Source organism: Aspergillus neoniger (genome assembly GCF_003184625.1).
Source record: "Aspergillus neoniger CBS 115656 unplaced genomic scaffold BO87scaffold_16, whole genome shotgun sequence".
Lineage (NCBI taxonomy): Eukaryota > Fungi > Ascomycota > Eurotiomycetes > Eurotiales > Aspergillaceae > Aspergillus > Aspergillus neoniger.
The window spans coordinates 501,819-520,486 of NW_020291144.1; the positions used below are offsets into that span (position 1 = coordinate 501,819).

The 18,668-nt window shown below is 49.4% G+C and overlaps 7 protein-coding genes and 1 non-coding gene across 8 annotated transcripts; 3 read left to right on the plus strand and 5 right to left on the minus strand.

Moving 5' to 3' along the window:
- Positions 1-68: 68 nt before the first annotated feature.
- BO87DRAFT_376671 (NADP(+)-dependent, decarboxylating phosphogluconate dehydrogenase) lies at positions 69-2,535 on the minus strand. The gene is made up of 5 exons (XM_025623351.1): positions 2,265-2,535; positions 1,720-1,856; positions 1,206-1,657; positions 715-1,143; positions 69-657 (listed from the first exon to the last, which is right to left on the minus strand). Exons 1-5 carry the CDS (start codon positions 2,279-2,281, stop codon positions 217-219), a joined length of 1,476 nt encoding a protein of 491 aa, XP_025479783.1. The 5' UTR covers positions 2,282-2,535; the 3' UTR covers positions 69-216.
- Positions 2,536-3,926: 1,391 nt separating this feature from the next.
- BO87DRAFT_359127 (RNP domain protein) lies at positions 3,927-5,432 on the plus strand. The gene is made up of 2 exons (XM_025621502.1): positions 3,927-3,950; positions 4,006-5,432. Exon 2 carries the CDS (start codon positions 4,206-4,208, stop codon positions 5,349-5,351), a length of 1,146 nt encoding a protein of 381 aa, XP_025479784.1. The 5' UTR covers positions 3,927-3,950; positions 4,006-4,205; the 3' UTR covers positions 5,352-5,432.
- A 714-nt stretch (positions 5,433-6,146) lies between these two features.
- On the plus strand, positions 6,147-7,951 carry BO87DRAFT_397069 (phosphotransferase enzyme family protein; the record flags this gene model as incomplete). Its single annotated transcript, XM_025625281.1, has 6 exons — positions 6,147-6,258; positions 6,330-6,604; positions 6,637-6,696; positions 6,779-6,983; positions 7,043-7,738; positions 7,800-7,951. 6 exons carry the CDS (start codon positions 6,147-6,149, stop codon positions 7,949-7,951), a joined length of 1,500 nt encoding a protein of 499 aa, XP_025479785.1.
- An 831-nt stretch (positions 7,952-8,782) lies between these two features.
- BO87DRAFT_459161 (uncharacterized protein) lies at positions 8,783-9,312 on the minus strand (the record flags this gene model as incomplete). The annotated part of the gene is made up of 2 exons (XM_025628933.1): positions 8,783-9,100; positions 9,164-9,312. 2 exons carry the CDS (start codon positions 9,310-9,312, stop codon positions 9,022-9,024), a joined length of 228 nt encoding a protein of 75 aa, XP_025479786.1. The 3' UTR covers positions 8,783-9,021.
- Positions 9,313-11,284: 1,972 nt separating this feature from the next.
- Positions 11,285-12,485, minus strand: BO87DRAFT_386792 (uncharacterized protein; the record flags this gene model as incomplete). The annotated part of the gene is made up of 4 exons (XM_025624776.1): positions 11,285-11,395; positions 11,636-11,788; positions 11,921-12,086; positions 12,187-12,485. The coding sequence occupies 4 exons, from the start codon at positions 12,483-12,485 to the stop codon at positions 11,285-11,287; spliced, it is 729 nt and encodes a 242-aa protein (XP_025479787.1).
- Positions 12,486-15,132: 2,647 nt separating this feature from the next.
- On the minus strand, positions 15,133-15,727 carry BO87DRAFT_376673 (EthD domain-containing protein). Its single transcript, XM_025623352.1, has one exon. The coding sequence runs from the start codon at positions 15,566-15,568 to the stop codon at positions 15,155-15,157; it is 414 nt and encodes a 137-aa protein (XP_025479788.1). The 5' UTR covers positions 15,569-15,727; the 3' UTR covers positions 15,133-15,154.
- Positions 15,728-16,081: 354 nt separating this feature from the next.
- On the minus strand, positions 16,082-16,155 carry BO87DRAFT_t141. Its single transcript has one exon. It is a non-coding gene; the product is annotated as a tRNA-Val (tRNA).
- Positions 16,156-16,825: 670 nt separating this feature from the next.
- BO87DRAFT_334835 (LPS glycosyltransferase) lies at positions 16,826-18,452 on the plus strand. Its single transcript, XM_025620464.1, has 4 exons — positions 16,826-17,217; positions 17,269-17,412; positions 17,464-17,531; positions 17,586-18,452. Exons 1-4 carry the CDS (start codon positions 17,047-17,049, stop codon positions 18,361-18,363), a joined length of 1,161 nt encoding a protein of 386 aa, XP_025479789.1. The 5' UTR covers positions 16,826-17,046; the 3' UTR covers positions 18,364-18,452.
- The last annotated feature ends 216 nt before the right edge of the window (positions 18,453-18,668 follow it).

Genomic DNA, 18,668 nt, shown 5'->3' on the forward strand with positions numbered 1-18,668 from the left:
AAAAGAAAAAGAAAAAGAAAATAAACATCTAGATACATGTTAATGAAAATATAATAGAAATTCATTTCCTGTTTTGCTGGTCGTTTTGATCGTCATCATTCTTGTTTATGTGCTCAGGGGAGCCCGACTAGTTAACTCTCCTGTTTCTAGCCCAGCCTGTTCCCATGCTAGACCAGTGCGAGGCTCCACGTCCAGCGTTTTACATCGCATTTTCGTTTAGGCAATGTAGGTGGACGCAGACACGTTACCACCGCGTCCAGTCCAGTTGACGTGGATGTCCTTGCCCTCGGGGTAGGTCTCGCTGGCGTGCTCGGGCTTGATGCGGAAGGTGTGGGCACCGAAGTAGTCACGCTGGGCCTGCAGCAGGTTGGCGGGGAGGTCGCGGGTGCGGTAGCCGTCGTAGAAGCTGAGGGCAGTGCTGAAAGCGGGGGTGGGGATACCCCAGAGAGCACCCTTGCTAACAACGTTTCTCCAGCCGCTCTGGGCCTTCTTGATGGCGGTGTTGAAGAACTCGTCGAACAGGAGGTTCTCAAGGTCGGGGTTGTTGCGGTAAGCGTTGGTGATGTCCTTGAGGAAGACGGAGCGGATGATGCAACCACCACGCCACATGAGGGCAATGGAGGGCTTGTTCAGCTTCCAGCCGTACTCACGAGCAGCCTATAGTAACCGGTCAGTAGCCGAAAAAGGGGTAGCCATACTCTGGACCAGACTTACCTCCTGGATGAGCATGAAGCCCTGGGCGTAGGAGATGATCTTGGAGGCGTACAGGGCCTGCTCGAGGTCATCGATGAAAGCCTGCTTGTCACCGGTGAATTCGGGGGTAGGGCCGTCGAGAAGGCTGCTGGCACGGATACGCTCGTCCTTGAGGGCGGACAGGCAGCGAGAGAAGACAGCCTCGCCGATCAGAGTGACGGGCATGCCAAGGTCGAGGGCGTTGATGGCGGTCCACTTGCCGGTACCCTTCTGACCAGCCTTGTCGAGGATCTTCTCAACGAGGGGAGTACCATCGTTGTCGTTGAAGTAAAGGACGTCACGGGTGATCTCGATGAGGAAAGAGTCCAAAACACCCTTGTTCCACTTGGCGAACACATCGGCGATCTCCTTGGCGGGGAGACCAAGACCACGCTTGAGGATGTCGTAGGCCTATAACATATGAGTCAGTTGCCATACACTTATATCCAATTGTTGTATGGTCTCAAGTTTACCTCGCAGATCAGCTGCATGTCACCGTACTCAATACCGTTGTGGACCATCTTGACGAAGTGACCAGCGCCCTCGTCACCAACCCAGTCGCAGCAGGCCTCGCCGTCGCTCTTGGCGGAGATGCTCTGGAAGACGTCCTTGATGTAGGGCCAGGCCTCCTCGTTACCACCGGGCATGAGGGAGGGGCCGTAACGGGCACCCTCCTCACCACCGGAGACACCGCTGCCGACGAAGCGGATGCCCTTCTCGGCGAGATACTTGGTACGGCGGTTGCTGTCGGGGAAGTGGGAGTTACCACCGTCGATGATGATATCACCCTTCTCAAGGTGGGGCAGGAGAGACTCGATGAACTGGTCAACGGGCTTTCCGGCCATGACCAGGAGCATGATACGACGGGGGCGCTTCAGCTTGGCGCAGAACTCCTCAACGGAGTGAGCACCGACGATGGGCTTGCCTGATGATCCGAAATGTTAGTCGATCCGAGGGCCGAGATGCATCCTGGCAGAGCGAGCTTACCCTTGGCCTCATTCTCAAGGAAGCGGTCAACCTTGGAGGTTGTGCGGTTGTAGGCGCAAACAGTGAAGCCGTGGTCAGCAGCGTTAAGGATCAGGTTCTGACCCATAACGGCCAGACCGATGAGACCGAAATCAGCACTAGGCAAAGGACGCGCCGGAGCGCCGACATTGATGCCGGCGAGACGGGCGCTAAAGTCAGTTGCCAAATCCTCTGTCAATAGCTGGGCAGAAATGTGACAATTGGGGGGTGACGAGTGAAGCTGCGTTGCCTCTAACGCTACTATGACGTCGAGACGCAAACCCCACGAAGCTGGCGGTCCATTGCACCATCACCACTAAACAATGGAAGATGGATCCTGGAAGCCATATGAAGCAGTCTTTTCATTCTCCAGCTGACTCACGAACAGCTGGATCTCTCCCGGCTCATGCATTGATGGGTCGGAGGGGGACCAAGCTGTGGGGGAAAGCAGATGATTGAGGGACATGTAGGCTTGGAAGGGGATAGGGGAAAGGAAGAGAGAACAATGGTAACCGCAGGGTACTTACACAGCTTGGTCAGCCATGATGAAATAGTGGGGGGTATGAGACTCTGGAGATGGAGATATGGGAAGAAGTGGAAAAGTAGAGGAGAGGGGGAGGTGGTGGATATATGTACAGTCAGGAAGAACTAACTGCCTAGAGGAAGATGGAGAAAAGGAGGAAGGTTTTAGTTTGGAGGGGAAGAAAGGGAAAGAGAGGAAGAGGAAGAGAAGCGAGCGAAAGGGAGAAGGCGTTCGAAGATGTCAGAGCAGGATTCGCTGCAACTGGACGGCTTACGGAGCAGCTCTTCCGTCATGGTGGGACGGAGGGCGGGGCAGCACCTGAGCAAGAGAGGAGCAGAGTCCTCCGGTGAACAAGACTTAGTAGTAGTTAAGTCAGTACACCGGTGGGAGAGGGAGTTTGGTACCGGAACATACATGGAAGCCCGCGGATAGATGGTTGGTGAGTAATAATTGTTATGTGAGTAACTATAGTAAGGAGTATCTAATATGTACAGTGATGGCTGTTCTTTCTTTGATATTTAATTTTGGTTTGGGTAATACAACAAGCATGCATACATACTACTACTACCATCTACTGCTATAAAAATCCCCCCACCATTTTCACTGTCATCCTCGTAAAATACGACCTCTACATTATTCTTTCTTCCAGATTGAAGATTTCAGTTTCATCAATTCCTTATTGATGACAGACACTACATTCCTCAACTCCAATCGCCAATTGATTCCCTGGGGATGACATGTTCGGAGATGACGGTGTTGCCAGGAGCTTCAAACATGGCGGGGCATGGAGGGGCACTTGCCGGCCGCAGCAAAATACGCCCGTAACGCAGGTAAAAAAGCCCGCGCTTCCTAATTCCTACATCGGCCCAGCAACAGTCAAAAAAGGGACCGAAATTCCCAGACTTCCCAGAACACGTTCGGTGAAGCACCTTCGGAGGCGGATAAATCGGTCTCCCCTCCACTCTTCCCCATCTTGTCTAACTACGAACAGTAATTCACTGTTACTGTTGGTTCAGACAGTGGTTCCTCCATCACCTCATTCCAGTGTATCAATAATGCCTATCTATCGGGTACGGCATCGGACTTCCTCCTGTATGTAGTCTGTCAATTGTCATAGTATGTTCTGCTTTTCGATGGCCCTTCGGTATCCCAGCCATCGGAAATTGTTGGGTATCTAGACCCCCGCGGAGGAGAAAATCCATAAGCCGGAGAAACTGGCCGCTATTTCCGGGGACTTCTTATCTTCATCCCGCACTGGTCTTTTCTCCTCTCGTGATGGAATTGGCACGATGCCCTCCTATAGGGACGATCCTCCCCCCCAGCGGTCGGCTACTGCATTTCCCAAAGGGGCTTAGGGTGGGGGTTGCATCACATGTGGGAAATCCGTTGGGGGCTCAAAGTTGTGCTTGGCTGGCTGACTCAGAAGGTCAGCCTGGCCGGCCAGCTATTTTATCACGTGATCTTTATGGCTCAAATCACGTGGCTTGGACCGGTTTGCATCGAACGGGAGGCGAGAAAAACCATTCATGCGGTCTTTTCTCTCCTGCCGCGCTGGACTTCATCCGTCATCTGGGCCACCAAACTTGCCAACCCGAGCCTTCCAACAGCACACGGTTCGCAATCACTCGATACACTACCCATCTGACTATCAGCACCGCCGTCGCCTCTTCACACTTTACAGCAAGGAATTGTTAGATATTCCACCACCACTTCTCCTCCTGTCTACTCACCTGTCTCTGTACTAGTGCAAGGAAAGATCTAGAAAGGCTCGTCACCAGTCCTTTCTTCCATCAAGATTCGGAACCTTTTTCAGGCGTGACGTCTGGCGTATGACTGCTGCGTCAGTCAAACCCTGAAGGTACGTGTCTGCTGCTAGTTTGCACACGGCGCATCACATCATCCACCACCTTTCTCTCTATACTATATATCGGACTCTCCGTTCATCATGTCCTTTCCGCCACCTCCAGGTCTCAGACAAGCTCCGTCATCTCTCCCTCCGCGGCCACCGGCAACAGCAAGCGCTGCCTCACCATCTACCTTTCAACCTGCATATTCGGCGGCACCGTCAGGCGCAAACAGCAGCTATGGCGGAAACGGGTCTCGACCGGGCTACAGCGCCATCACAGCATTCCAGCCTCGCTCGGTAGCTTCGAGTCAATCTTACCGTACCAGCAGCCCCGTCGTGTCCGCTCCGCCCACTACATCTAGTGGATATTCGACACCGACCACGGGCAGTTACGGTGGCTACTACCCTCAGGCGCAAGCGTCATATCAAAGCGGCCCTTCTTACTACGGGGCCGCCCAGTACAATGATAACACATACGGTCCGTCTGTACCTCGAATTCAGAACCCCTTCACGCCAGCAGGGGGCGATCAGTCAGGCGCCTATGGCATGCGTGGGAGGAACTTTGGCCGGAATGAATCGGGGCTGGACCCTGAAACGGAAGCCCAGATTGCACAGTGGCAGAGTGCCTACGTAAACAAGGAGGAGATGCCCGTAGCCGGCAAGGTTCCCGGTCGCCCGGGTGTTAACCCGGGTGTTGCTGGTCCCGCGTCTGGTGCCAACACCCCGTCCGGTTCCAATACAGCGGCTAACACGCCAGCACCCACCGTGGGTAACCCGGAGCCTGCACCGAAGACTGTGGTCCGTGCCGGAGGTGGTCAGACCTGGTCCGATTCGACCCTCCTCGAGTGGGATCCCGCACACTTTCGCTTGTTTGTAGGCAACCTGGCTGGTGAAGTCACGGACGATTCGCTACTCAAGGCATTCTCCAAGTACACCTCCGTTCAAAAAGCCCGAGTAATCCGCGACAAACGTACCCAGAAGAGTAAAGGTTACGGATTCGTCAGCTTCAGCGACGGCGACGACTATTTCAAGGCCGCGAGAGAGATGCAGGGCAAGTACATTGGCTCGCATCCGGTTCTGCTCCGACGAGCCACCACGGAGGTCCGTCCCGTGTCCAACACGAAAAATGGGAAGAAGCATGGTGGTGGCGGCGGTTCGGGTGGTGGCTCCGGCAGTGGTAAGGTCAAGCATGATGGCGTCAAAAAGCATGGAAAGACCAAGGGAGGACTCAAGATTATCGGATGAAGGAGTCATGTTGTATGTTTCAAAAACTTAGTGTGTATCGGATAAACAATAATGCATAAAGCTACGCAGAGAACTCTCTATCAGCATAAAAGGACGCCTACAATGTTAAAATAAACGGTGAGCAGCGGGATTATACAAGGTTTCATATAGACAACTGTGTCCCAGGGTCTTTCATAATGCGGAGTACATCAGCAGTATATAGTACTTATCAGCTACAGCAATCACGGGATAGAAAACGAAACACTACTTACTTGCTACCGCGGGAGCACGAAGATCAGTCTAACGTAATTATAAATTACTACTTGATCTTCTTATCTACTTACTATTCAGCCAAACGGCTGTCCTGAGTTACTTAATCTTCGACTAACTACCTGTTCGAGTGATAGCGAACTCGGCAACTCTTCAGGTCTCAGAAGGCAAGCATTGAGTGGGTCCCTTGGGTCATCCATGCTGTCTCCGCTATTGTCAGTGAGGTGCCGCCTGTTACACAGCTTGCGTGCACATGTATATGAACTTTCTGACATTGGTTTTATCCCTTCTCTTTGGTAATACAATACAACTCCCTGGCCTTCCCTTTTTCTCATCATCCACCTCCCGGAAACACGATCTTCCGAAATCCAGCCTCACCCCAAAAGAGGCCCAGTGGCTGGTGTCCGCTTGGAAGCAACGGTTGGCTGAGGGAAAGCAATAGATCAATCATCAAAGTCACAACAATAATCCATCACTTGCAGGGCAATTGTCGAGGCAGCCGCTACGTACCCAAGAAACTTGATAATCTAGATTATTCTTGCCATTATGACGGCGCCACTGAGAGCTCTAAAAAGAGTTATAAAGTCGACATTACCCCGATTCCATCGCATGTACCTATCCACTTCGCCCTCAACGGCCTCCAAACCTCCCCTTTCCGGTAAGTCTGTGCAGGTAAATGTGTTTGCCTTATTACTGATCATCGCCATCCTCAACATATACCCCACTCAGATCAACATACAGGCGATGTTCTGTTTTCTTATACCTCTGGACGCTGGCTATGGGACGAAGCAGCCCAGCTTCGGAAACGCTACCAGCCGTTCAATGTCGAGGAACTCAAAAAAGCAGCGGCCAGATCAGTTGATGCGAAACACTGCGTCAACCTTACAAAATTACCTGAAGGCTCATACAATAAAACATTACTATTAACAATGGATAATGACGTCCAGGTCATTGCTAAAGTCCCTAATCCTTATGTCTCTCAGCAATTCGTTACAGCCAGTGAAGTTGCAGCGCGCTCGACTTTCTTCGTAACGAGCTTGGTTTGCCCGTTCCGCGAGTTTTTGCGTGGAGCAACAAGAAAGACCAGCCCGTGGGAGTCGAATATATCATCATGGAGAAAGCCCCTGGCAATGAATTGAGCGAGCAAAAAATGGCCCACTATGGATATATCGGATAAGGTGGACATTGTGTCCCAGTTGGCAAGTATTCAGGTTACAGTAGCCTCTGCAGACTTCAGCCACTATGGAAGCTTGTTCTACAAGGATGATATCGATGGGGGCATCACTATTCCCGGAAGAGCCGATAAGTTCTGTATCGGTCCCAGCTGCGACCTGCGATTTTGGGAAGAGGAGAGGAGGTTCATGGACGCATTCAGAGGCCCTTGTAAGCGAAACCGCTAGTCATGATCAGGGACTGAACTAACAAGAGACCAAACAAACCAGGGTCGTCATCCGAAGCATACGCTATGGGTATTGCCAGGCGAGAGAAAGAATGGATCAGCCGGTTTGCAAATCCTCGCCATTCGGCAGACCCCTTGAGACAGTCCGATAGCCAAGAGTCCCCGGACTGTCACATTGAACTCCTGGACAGATATCTGAAACTGGTGCCTCATTTGATACCATCAGATCCAGGTCAGAATCGATCCGTACTCTGGCACGCCGATTTGCACTTCGGGAATATCTTTGTAAAGGATAACCAGATTGTCAGCATTATTGATTGGCAAGGCTGTTCTAGTCTTCCTATTTCCCACGCATGCAGGATGCCGAAATTCCTGAGATTTCAAGGGTCCTTGCTTTTCGATCTTCCCCCGGCCACAGGCCTCAGGCCAGAAGAAAAAGAGGACAATCTACGAAGATACCAGCTTACACAACTCCAGAGACTATACATTTCTAGGTTCCGCGACATCGATAATGATGTCTTCTCCGCTATTTCGTTTCCTCAGGCTTTAACGCGACAGCAGCTCATCGACTTTTCAGGGTACACGTGGGATGACGATGGCTTGTTTTTGTTCCAAGAGATGATGCTTCGAACATGGCGCGAATGGATGGGATTAACTGGCCAGCCACAGTCTTCTTGCCCTGTGGCATTTACTGCCGATGAGCTTGCGAGTCATGCTGCCGAAGAGAAGAGCTGGGAAGGTCGCAGAGAGCTCTTTCGACGCCCTTGGAATTCCCACTGATGGCTGGGTACATCTTGAAGACTTCGAAGCCAAGGTAGAGACGATGCGCAATCTAGTGAGCTCGATCATAGACTCTGCGGATGACAAAGATAGCGTGAAGGAGGCACTAAGAGCCTGGAAATTATCAGATTTAGGGCCTGCAAGCCTGTCCGGTAATCTGATGAGTATCTAGAGTGCTTTTCTTGACACATCACTGCTGAACATTGATCAGGAGTTTCAGTCTCCTCTTCATGCTGTATGCTAATGCTGACTACCCACACCCTGTCTATTCACTCTGACCCTACTACCTACTGCTTCAGCGTTTCCGGTCGTCAGCAACCATAACAGTTGTCGATGATGGATCAGCAGGACAATGGGCTTGCAGCAATAAATTCCTGCTCCGCAGTGCTGCTTAATATCTTGGCCGCCATCGCAAATCACTCCAGTCAGTGCGTATCGATCTCCGGTATCGGGAGGCCTTCCGCGATTGGAAAGGCATCTGTTTGATCTCGCCGAGTCTATTCTTTATGGGAGATTCAATAGCCCGAAAATGATGGAGGTGGAACAAAAATGCCAGCTACATGCGGAATATGCTGAGATGTCTCTACTTGCCCACGTCAGGGTCGAATTTGCATACGACAGCTAGCCAGGAACCAGCATGTCGGCCTGCCATGGGAACAGTATACCTCCGGCGGATTTTGACAACTATATTACGCTTTCCTGGACTGTGATGGTGACGCTCTTCAATTTTTCAGCATCCAAATGACTCTCGATATAACTAACTAGCAATTAGCTACTACCGCTATTTTACAACGGTCACGGTAAACCCCCTTCCCCGTTTAGGCAAGTCTCACTATATACTGTTTTTTTAGCACTTCTAGACCTTCGACTCGTTCAGCCCGCTGCAATTGCCCCGCTTCTCATTTCTCAAGTCCGGGCATGAAGAGCTGCTTCTGCACTGTGCGTTGGAACATGTTAATCGGCTAAAGCCCTCACTGGAGTAAAACTACAAAGTCCCGGTTTTTTTTTTTACTACCCTAGGTAGTTCTTCTGGCAGGTCTGTATTTGAACCAATTGATTACGTCGGTATATGTTGCTAGATTACAGTAGGCTTTGGTAGAAATCTCTTCTACTCCATCCCATGGCGAATTTGATATCTAAGGATCTCAACGAAGGGTCTACGACGAAAACCTACACGCGCCTATTTCCAACCCCCAGAGTCAGCGTGACCCTGCGTGTTCAGAACCGGGGGGGCACTCACCATCAAGAAGTGGCGGCTTCATCGTCAATCTCGGGGATGACGAGGGGGTTCTCAGCACTATCACCAGGCCGAGCAGGAGGACTATAACCGAATAAAGACTATGTCAGCAATGGGTGTATATTATGATACGGAGCCTGTACTCACGCAGGGTCGTCTTCAGACAGGTCTTTATCTATCCATCGGTCTAACTGGCGGACATAGTCCTCAAACGGACGGGCCAGGGCAGCGGGCGAGGCGCGCCAGGTCGGGATATTCGATTGGCGAGTCCTCGCGTATCCCTGGAGCACGACCATTGCGCGGATATGGGGGTCCTTGGGACTGGCAGTCAACTCCCACTCCCTGATCCAGTTTCTAAGGAGGGAGACTTCCACGAAGATATAATTGACACCCCGGCAGATTTTAAGAAATATATGATTCGGCGCGCTTAGTCGGCAGGAACATCAGATAAGAAGATCTGTGTCATGTCCGCAGGGGATATCATCAAGCCCAGTATAGGGATTAGCACAAGCTCGCTGTATAGTGATTTCAATCCATCTCAAGGTCAGCACAGTCAGAATGGTCATGAGTATCTATTAGATTAGACAATTAGCTGGCGGACATGGAACACGGTAAAACGAAGAGCACCAACCTTGCCATAACCAACATCATCAGCCAAAAATCCGCCGCGCAAGTAGGTCGTCACCTCGCGCGCCAACATCCAGATGGCACCGTACACCTGGTACAGAAGAAGGTATCGCTTAGTTTGGAGACCCGCTATAAGATACCTCGTACTATCCGATCACCATTGAACAAAGTCCACCTGTCGAACTCCGCCTGACAGAAAATCATTGTCTCCTCGACGAGTCCGTCGCGTGGCTATTGTTTGCAAAGGGAGTATAATCTATTTCCTCTATCTTCAATCCCTGCAGCCGTCTTAGTTAGATTATTTTTTCTAGAAAAAAAAAATCACTCCAGTGAACGAGGACTTCTGAATAGACCGCCATCGGATCTGCCCAAGACAGTTATTGTCGATAATAGCTCCATTGTCTACAACGATCAAGCAGGCCCATGCTCTTGTCAGGATGACGTTTGCACGACGATTGTCAGCAGCAAAGCCTAATTCAGACTTTGTCCCTGAGTCGACCGCCCAATTCAATGTAACAATATAGGTCTATGCGCGACCCTGCATTGAGTCAACAGTAGCAACTTTACCATGTCCTCCAAGCTATATTGAGCCTTCCCGGTAACTTTATCATTTGGCGGACGTACTCTTTCTTCTAATCTGCATATGTCGTGATAATAGCAACTCTTTTCCCTTTCAGTGCACCACACTGACCAGAACTCCACGAGCTCCATAACCACAGAAACATTGGCATTGATCCTGAGCAAGGCCGCTCATTACTCATGGTATGTATGCGTGCATCTCTGCGCACTTTCGACAATCGCTCTGCTTAACCTTTCGAGAGCCGTGGTGAGCTGGTCAGAATCATGATATAAATTGAACTTGGGAGCTATGAAAATTCGGTGGAAGTGCAAGACGAACTATTTAAAGGGCTGACCCTGCCGAAGGAGACAGATACCATTAAGCCGCGAGAATCGACCCGTTGGGATTAATTGATTTATCAGCCATAGTATATATACACTCCGGCTTATATGCTGGCGTAGAAGCGCCTTGAGCGTACCTCATGGAGTTTGGGATGTTCAAATGGTATGTAAAAGATCGTGGATCAGTGCTGCCAGACTCGACTCTCACTGGTAGACATGGGACCCATCATTCCCGATGCTCTGCAGCACTAGTACTCACGAGATGAGCATTAGTTAGGACAATCTTCAATTTTGTCGGACATGCTATTGGCTGGTAGCGTTGATTGTCTGTTAATAGGCTATGATTCATATCTTGCCATATATTTTATTACATAGATAGATAGTAAGTGACTATCAGGTCGCCTGTAGCTCTTCCGTTTTGTGTTTCTTCTCTTCGTAAAGAGACGTGCGTCGTCATCATTGTCGGACTTCGCGTTCGTGTTGGAGAATATCTCGACCAGGGCATGTGGCATACGAGGACGGTATAATCGTGCGGCTTATCTGGGGTGTCGCTAGCATCGGGACGGGCAAGGGGGTCGAGTATCGAAGGTCATGGTGGAAGTCGTGTATATTTCGAAGTTACTGATACCATAGCAGCTTGAAGTAGGAAAGAATGGGAAGAGGTATGGAGAGAAATAGAACAACTTTATTACAACTAGCACGTGTCACATCAGACGTGAACGGATCAATTCCTCTCCTCGATTAGGTAGACGCAGGCGTAAAAATAATCGCCTGCTTGTGTGCCAGTTCGGCAGTGTGGGCGGCCTGGCGTGGAAAAGGATGACTTGAAACACTCCTTCTGGGCTCTGTGAACTATGTGTGTATTAGGGCAGCAGGGTACAAGATGAGGAAGGAACAGTGTATGATGTTGGTCGCTCTGTCTTCGTCAATGGCAGTTAGGGTTGTCACACTCTCCCCAGACCATAGTCATCGGCGAGAAGACCTCCCCAGATGGAGTCTATTCCTGACCACGAGCTTATGTACGTTGATAGTCTGCCAGGGGAGTAAGAAAAGGGAGGGACCTGGCTAATCCAGATTTTTGTCGAGGCATACATGGTCGTGCGCCTCCACGAGCGTGACCGGGTTCGCTGAGAGACTGTCCGTGTTCACCGGCACGTCGTCAGTGCTTGTTTCCAGACTAAGGACGTTGGGCTCCACATCGGAATCGATGAACCCTGTTGCTGCTTCTTCTCGCTCAGACCGTGGCTGTGTGACTGGGTAAGATAGCACGACTGAGGAACTCATGTCGTCCCGTCCGTCCAACGCAGTCTGTCAAGGATGACAGAGGCGAGAGAAGGCCAGGAATCGGATTCGATGGAACCTGCTGCTGCATCTTACCCAGCTTGTAAGCCAAGTAGCTGGAGTACCTCTGGCGTGACAGAAGCGAGAGAAGGCCGGGTTCTGAATCGATGAAATCTCCCTCTCTGAGAGTGCGGCATGCCAATCAACATACGCGCCATTGTCGCTATGCCGTGGATATCTTTCTCCGCGGCGTCTGCAATAACTGTATCCTCCGGGCCATATAGAATACACTTCTTCTTAAGTCATGACAGGCTGATACAGGACCTCGCAGTAGACATAATCCATGGGCGTTTTATGCATACTTCCGACGCGGGTGCAAATGAGTGCGTTCCCCAGATGGCAATCCCAGGACTTTTTCCATGGTCACGGCGTCTTTTCCCGGTGATAGAAACAGTTTTGCGCGAACGATCACTAATAAATCTTTTGATGTCATATCAATTTCACTGAAATAGATAGTCCCCAAGAACATCTTCCTCTGGAAGACCGAGCAGGTTTTCCAAATAGCCTGCTGCTCATTCTCAGAAATCGGAGTGGATGATGGTTCGGTGCGGCTTATGCTGAGCAGTCTATCGTCTGATAGACTCGTAGTAGAAGTCCCCATGTTTGCTTTGGTGAGAGAGCAATGGATGCTACTGTAATATGTTCTTTTCTGTGTTGGTAGTGGATATAAAACCGACAGAAGTGTTAAATGGTACTTATGAAAGACCCAGCAACACTGATGCTGCTTGTATACTATATCATAGTATAGTAAGTCAAGCTGCCCAGAAGGAAGTAGAGAGAGGATCATACATATATAGTAGTAGTGTATAGGACAGAGGGAGGAAGGGAAGATGAGAGAGAGGAGAAGGAGAAGAAGTCCAGCCATATATAGAGAGAAGAGAAAGGTTTTGAGTGAAGAAAGACCATGAATAGAGACTAGGGAATAGGGAATGTCCCCTATAATTTCATCAAGATAGAACAATCACAGTATGTGCAGTAAAAATTTCAAATCACCACTAGTGCTTAGTGAAGGTCCAAAACATAGTATATCCAGGGAATACAGGTATGAGAACCCGTTCCCAAAGCGTTTTAGAAGTGAATTATCCAGTTACTGCCTGACGGAGCTTGCCAGAAGGATTAGGGTACTGCGAAAGGAAGAAACCGAGAATCTTGTAAGGTAGTTATGGCCTAAACGGAGAATGACGGGTTAGAGGGAATTGCCAGACACGTGGACTGCCATCGCAGATGCTATATGAGTGGCAGCCCTTCAATGTTGATAGTAACTACTTATACTATTCTGGGTCTAGGTTTAGCTTTATACTTTGAAGGAAGGAGACATAGTTGCGAAGAGCAGCATGGATAGTGGCTGACTACTAGTACTAGTATATAACTAGCTAGCAGTAATAAGCAGAATAATATATGGAAATAGAAGGCAGCATATACATATACCACAAAACACCAATCCAAACCATCAACCCCGAGAATCAATAAACAAACGGTCGGATCCCGTCCGACGCAGACAATGAACGCTTTTGACAGCATGTATATATGAGCCAGACACACACAGCGTATGAACAATCAATCAACAATGCATATGCAGAAATACTCCGTACCCAAGATAAGGAAAAAGAAAACAATCATAACATAAACCCTATGCGTGATACATAAATCCCATATCGGACAACTTCATGTTCCATGAACAATAAATCGTAAATAATGCGTAATAGTGATAGCTCAACAATAATGGCAGAGCTAAGCCGTTAAGTCGTCGAATCGATCAGATCAATCAATCGTAGTCTCGTAGTTTTCGTGACAGTAATGCTTCAATGAGCGGAAGAAAGCTGGGCAATTTTCGATTTGGAATTTAGGCCTCAGCTTCACCACCGCTTTCCTCGTCGACTGCTCGTTTCCGGGAGTGCGCAATGCGGTTCTTCATCGTGTGAATGAAGTACCCTGCGATGGCGAGGATGATGAATAGGACGATGATAATGACGGCGATGGCGATGTTTTCTTGCATTTTGGTGAATTCTTTGCTGTCTGTTTAACTTTCAAAATTGGAGAATGAAGTATTGGCGGAAAGTCGTAATGCTTCCTTATGAGAAGGGGTAGTATCTGTTGTGGTGCTCCTGATGGTGGTGGAAATGCAGGTATAGATCCCCAATCACTTTATCGATAAAATGTGGATATGGATAGCCGACCGGAATGTAGATAGTAAACAATGGGTGTGAAATTCCACCCTAACAGAGCTTGTAGTGTAAAGAGCCCTGAACAACCCCAATATAAGTAGGACGGGGAATGGAGGGGAAGGAAAAGAACGAAAAACCACGCAGCTCCCGGTTATAAAAGGGGAAATGGCGTGGACGTGGACGTGGCCCAGCCATGTTGATTTTTGATCCCCTGTTGCGGGTGGCTGGGGATAAGAAACGGATCCATGATTGCTGAGCTTATTGGACGCTAACAGCGTTAGTGCACGGCTTGGGCGCACTGGACTGATGCTTGCTTGTTCTGCCGTGTGGTGCCGCCTTGGTTGTTAAATAGCATCTTCACTAATGTTGATCCTGACTTTATCCAAGGTAGAAGTAATAGAGCTGATTATACCAAGGGGTTGGTGACTCAAAAAAGATAGATTGATTTGGTTGTCTCTCGTGCAAGGCCTAGCTCCCGGAATATCCACTATATCTACCCTCCATCTTCGTTCCGGCAACTCAGTAATTGTAAGCCGAGCCCGGTAGGCGAATCACCATTAATTCTTCCTTGAGATGCTCAGTATATGCTCTCAAATGAAATTTTTGGCTTATTTTTGTCCCACTATGAATGGCTCTATGTCTCTTGCTCCTTTGGTTCAACTCATATGCTAGTGGTCATCATCTCACTCAGGAAAACCAGCGTCTTCACAGCCAGGAGTAGTGGTAGTGTAGGTTACACCAGGAAATTTAATACCAGCGGAGTATCTGATTCACAGAAACTGACCATTGCCTTTTGCTAATACTCAGACAGTTCTTCTCAAGTGCCCATGTTTAACTAGATCGCTTACTTCACTGACCTCAAGCTTCAATCTGGATATAGGCACTCAACGAGGCAAGGCGCCCATACATGCAGTAGAGAAATTAGTACTATGCAATAGCACCGAAAAGCAAACATCATGTCTACTACTAGTATATACCTCCCCTTTGCCCTGAACAACACGACAAGTTAGCCACTGCACCTCCCAGACAAGAAACCAACCCTATCTCAGCAGCATTCATAACAGCAAACACACAGAAATAGCCCTGTTTACCACTCAAGCAACCCCTACTTCCTCGTCTCCACCACCTCCCCAATCATAGCAAAACTCAGCATCTTCCGATCAAAGAACCGCTCCTCATCCTCCGCAATCTGCGCCGCCGCCTCAGGAGCCGTCACCTTAGCCATAAAAGCCTGGAAAGAAGGCTGATCAGCAAAGGTCAATTCAGCCGTCGTATCAAAGTCAAAGTCCGACTGCTGGCCCTGAAGGATAGTCGCCGGGGTTGTGGCGTTGCGGGCCGTCGCCCCAGCAGGTGGGGTATCAACGGTTGTGCGAGCTATATAGGTACGGCGGTGCGAGAGTGGGAAGTCTTCGCCGGAGATACGTCTCACGAGATCGATGTGTGCTTCGTAGCGCTCTCGGAAAGTGGACAGGGAGAGGCCGGGCTTGCGGTAGCCGTAGATGAAGACGCGGACGGTCATTCTGGTAGGGAAAGACGGTTACTATGGAGGAGGGAATGGGTTTGTTGCGGAGTTGAAGGGTATAGTTTGTGCTTGACTTTGGGTACATGAGCTGCATTGGAGGTGGGGTTGTCAGGCACGGATTATATCGGAAGTTGGTGCATGTTAAGTGCTGTTTCTTGGATTGGCATAAATGAAGTAGTTCTCATTGCGGGGTTGTTGGGGCACATGTCTTTGTCTTTTTTCTTTGTATGGCTGGGATGGAATAGAGTAGCGGATAGTAAATTATATTGGATTGGGAGACTGGCATCCGGAAGGATAACAACTCATGGTGTGCGGAAGGATATCGATGTATAGTGATGGTTGGTGCAGGCAAATGTACATAGATGCGATAACTACGGATGGGGAGGTATACGGGTCTCCGGGAAGAAAATAAGGACCAGAATAATTATTTCAGTTCAATGAAGTAGACGAAGAGGAAGAGGAGAGGCAAAGAAGCATCTGTGTGTAATGAAAAAATGAAGAAAAAAAGAATGACCAGTCTGGGGCTCGATCCCAGGACCTTATCGGTGTTAACGATACGTGATAACCAACTACACCAACCAGCCATTGTTGAATTTTTGGAGCAAATTATGTATTTATGTAGCTGTAAAGAGTCTCTACTCCTAAAACACGCTGGATAATCAAACGCGCTAACTCAAGGCCACCAATGAAACCTCCCTACTTCATAGTCGCATCGAACAAAGAGCGCCTCGTGAATGTCTGTTGTAATTAAAATTATGATCTGCGGTACCCGCAGCCGCTTACTCCCAACCGGCTTGGTATGCAGTTGGTCTGGGCTGTTCGGAACTCGACATTCCCCATCAACCACCGGATGTCACGGTCATAACATGGGAATGGCGTCACGACTTCCGCTTGAAGCTGGCATTCCGGCTCGACTGCAGGGGTTGACTTTGGGATTGAATAGTCAGGATGACTTAAATAATAGGTATTACGTTGAGGCGAGCAGTTACTTGGCCCCTCTCGATTGCAGGCCAGACGGTTAGATATTTTAAGAACGACAAATATTGGTATCATCGCACATTAACCAGTCATATCACTCTGATGCGCACTACTGTGTACACCAACTGATGGCGCGGAGACCCGACGTTTCAGTGGTCGAACTAGGCGCCAACCCATGAGTTCCCCGGACCCTGGCTTCCGCGCGTCAGGGCTAGCACTAGGTGGACTAGCAACTGGCACTCACAGGAATTTAAGAATTCATAACCGAAATACAACTCTGGAGTGACTCGAAGCCACTTACAAAGAGTCATCAAAGTGTCCAGGTTAAGTCAGGCCAGACAGTTGAGCCCCGCCCGGCGCCGTTCCACTTCTTTAGCCCCAGATCTAGTAGACTAGCCACCTAGGCCTAGGCAGAGATTCAGGGGAATTGAAAGACTGGGGAGATTGCCTTGTCGCCTTTCACGATCCGGTCGACTCTCAGTCTGGTCCAACTGATAATGTTTCTATTCACATCACAAAAACGGTTCGGCCGGCTGATTCTCTATGCGCTGGGGGTGCTCGGGATCATCCTCATTCTATGGCAGTTGCCCTATGCTCGGCCCACCGTGCGGATAGGAGCTAGAAGCGCCCGGTCTCAGCTCGAGGATATCAGGAACGAGACTTTGGGGGTACTTCCCTCCAATGAAGTTGACATTAGCCCCCACACTAATTTTGTATAGTTCCAGAAAATATTCGCGATCAATCTGCCTAGCAGGGTTGACAAGCGCGACAACCTTGTCCTCGGCTCTTCAGTCAGTGGGTTTAACATCGACTGGGTTAACGGCATTACTCCCGACGAGGTTGACCCCAGGACGTACCCTTATGTGAGCCCTTGACAACGCTATCCAATGGGATGCATGCCACTAACATTTCAGAACTGGAACTATGACCACAAACCTACCGAGTATGGAGCTCGACGGGCTCATGTGAATGCCATGCAACGGTATGCCATAAGCTGCCCCCTTCCTCATATATTTGGCTAAACATGCACCCCCAGAATTGTTCATGAAAGATTAGGAAGTGCCATGATCATGGAGGATGATGTTGACTGGGACGTAAACCTCAAGACCCAGCTACAGAGTTTTGCTTTCGGCGTCCGGGCTCTCCAGGGTGCGGATAACAAGGTGACCGCTTCACCGTACGGTGACGACTGGGACATCATCTGGCTTGGTCACTGTGGCGTGTCATGTCGAGAAAACGATCCATATTTCGTGAGCTTGAATGATACAACCGTCCTCCCGCCACACCACTTCCTGCCCTACTGGCGCGATCCACCCTCGTTCGGGGTACCAGACTATAGCCGTCTAACCTGCGTCGTCGACGATGCAGTTTGCTCGATTGTCTATGCTGTGACCTACCGCGGTGCTCAGAAAATCCTGGCCGCTCTTTCCGTGAACCCGACAGGTCTCGCCGATAAAATCGACATTGGTGCTCAGTTCGACGTATCGCTCGGTCGCATGTGTGGCAATGGCTATCTCCGGTGCTTTGCAGTCTACCCATCCTTAACAGGTGGATATCATCCCGCTGGACCCTCCTCGAAGGAATCTGATATCCACGGCGGGAATGAGGACGTCCATCCCATATCCAGTCACGGGGTTATGTACAGTACGATGCTGAACATCAACCGCATATTGGCTGGAGAAGATACAGTTGTTTCCAATTGGGATGACGCCCCTGTTCCAGTGATTAATCCGGCGAATGTTTCAATGACTCGGGGATCAATGATCATTTCCGCAGAGAACGACGAGTATAGTCCTTCAATTATCAACCCGTAATCAGAGGGAAACATATGCCGGCAGTTCCGAAAACCTTGCTCAATATTGTATATAGACTTGCTTTTCTTTAGATGATACCTACATTAATCACATTCGATCTTTTGATTTCATCCATCCAGCGGCTTTGAGAACCCTCGAGTCTCGCGTCAAAAATAACAAAGATGAATCTAATAAAACAGGAAATTACGACCCAGCATCACGTTATTCTGTAGCTCTTGCCTAACGAAGAACGCCATAGCCTCTGCCTGCTATATAGAAGTAAAAGCATAACCTCCAAACTAAACCCACCCACCCCCAACCTAGTA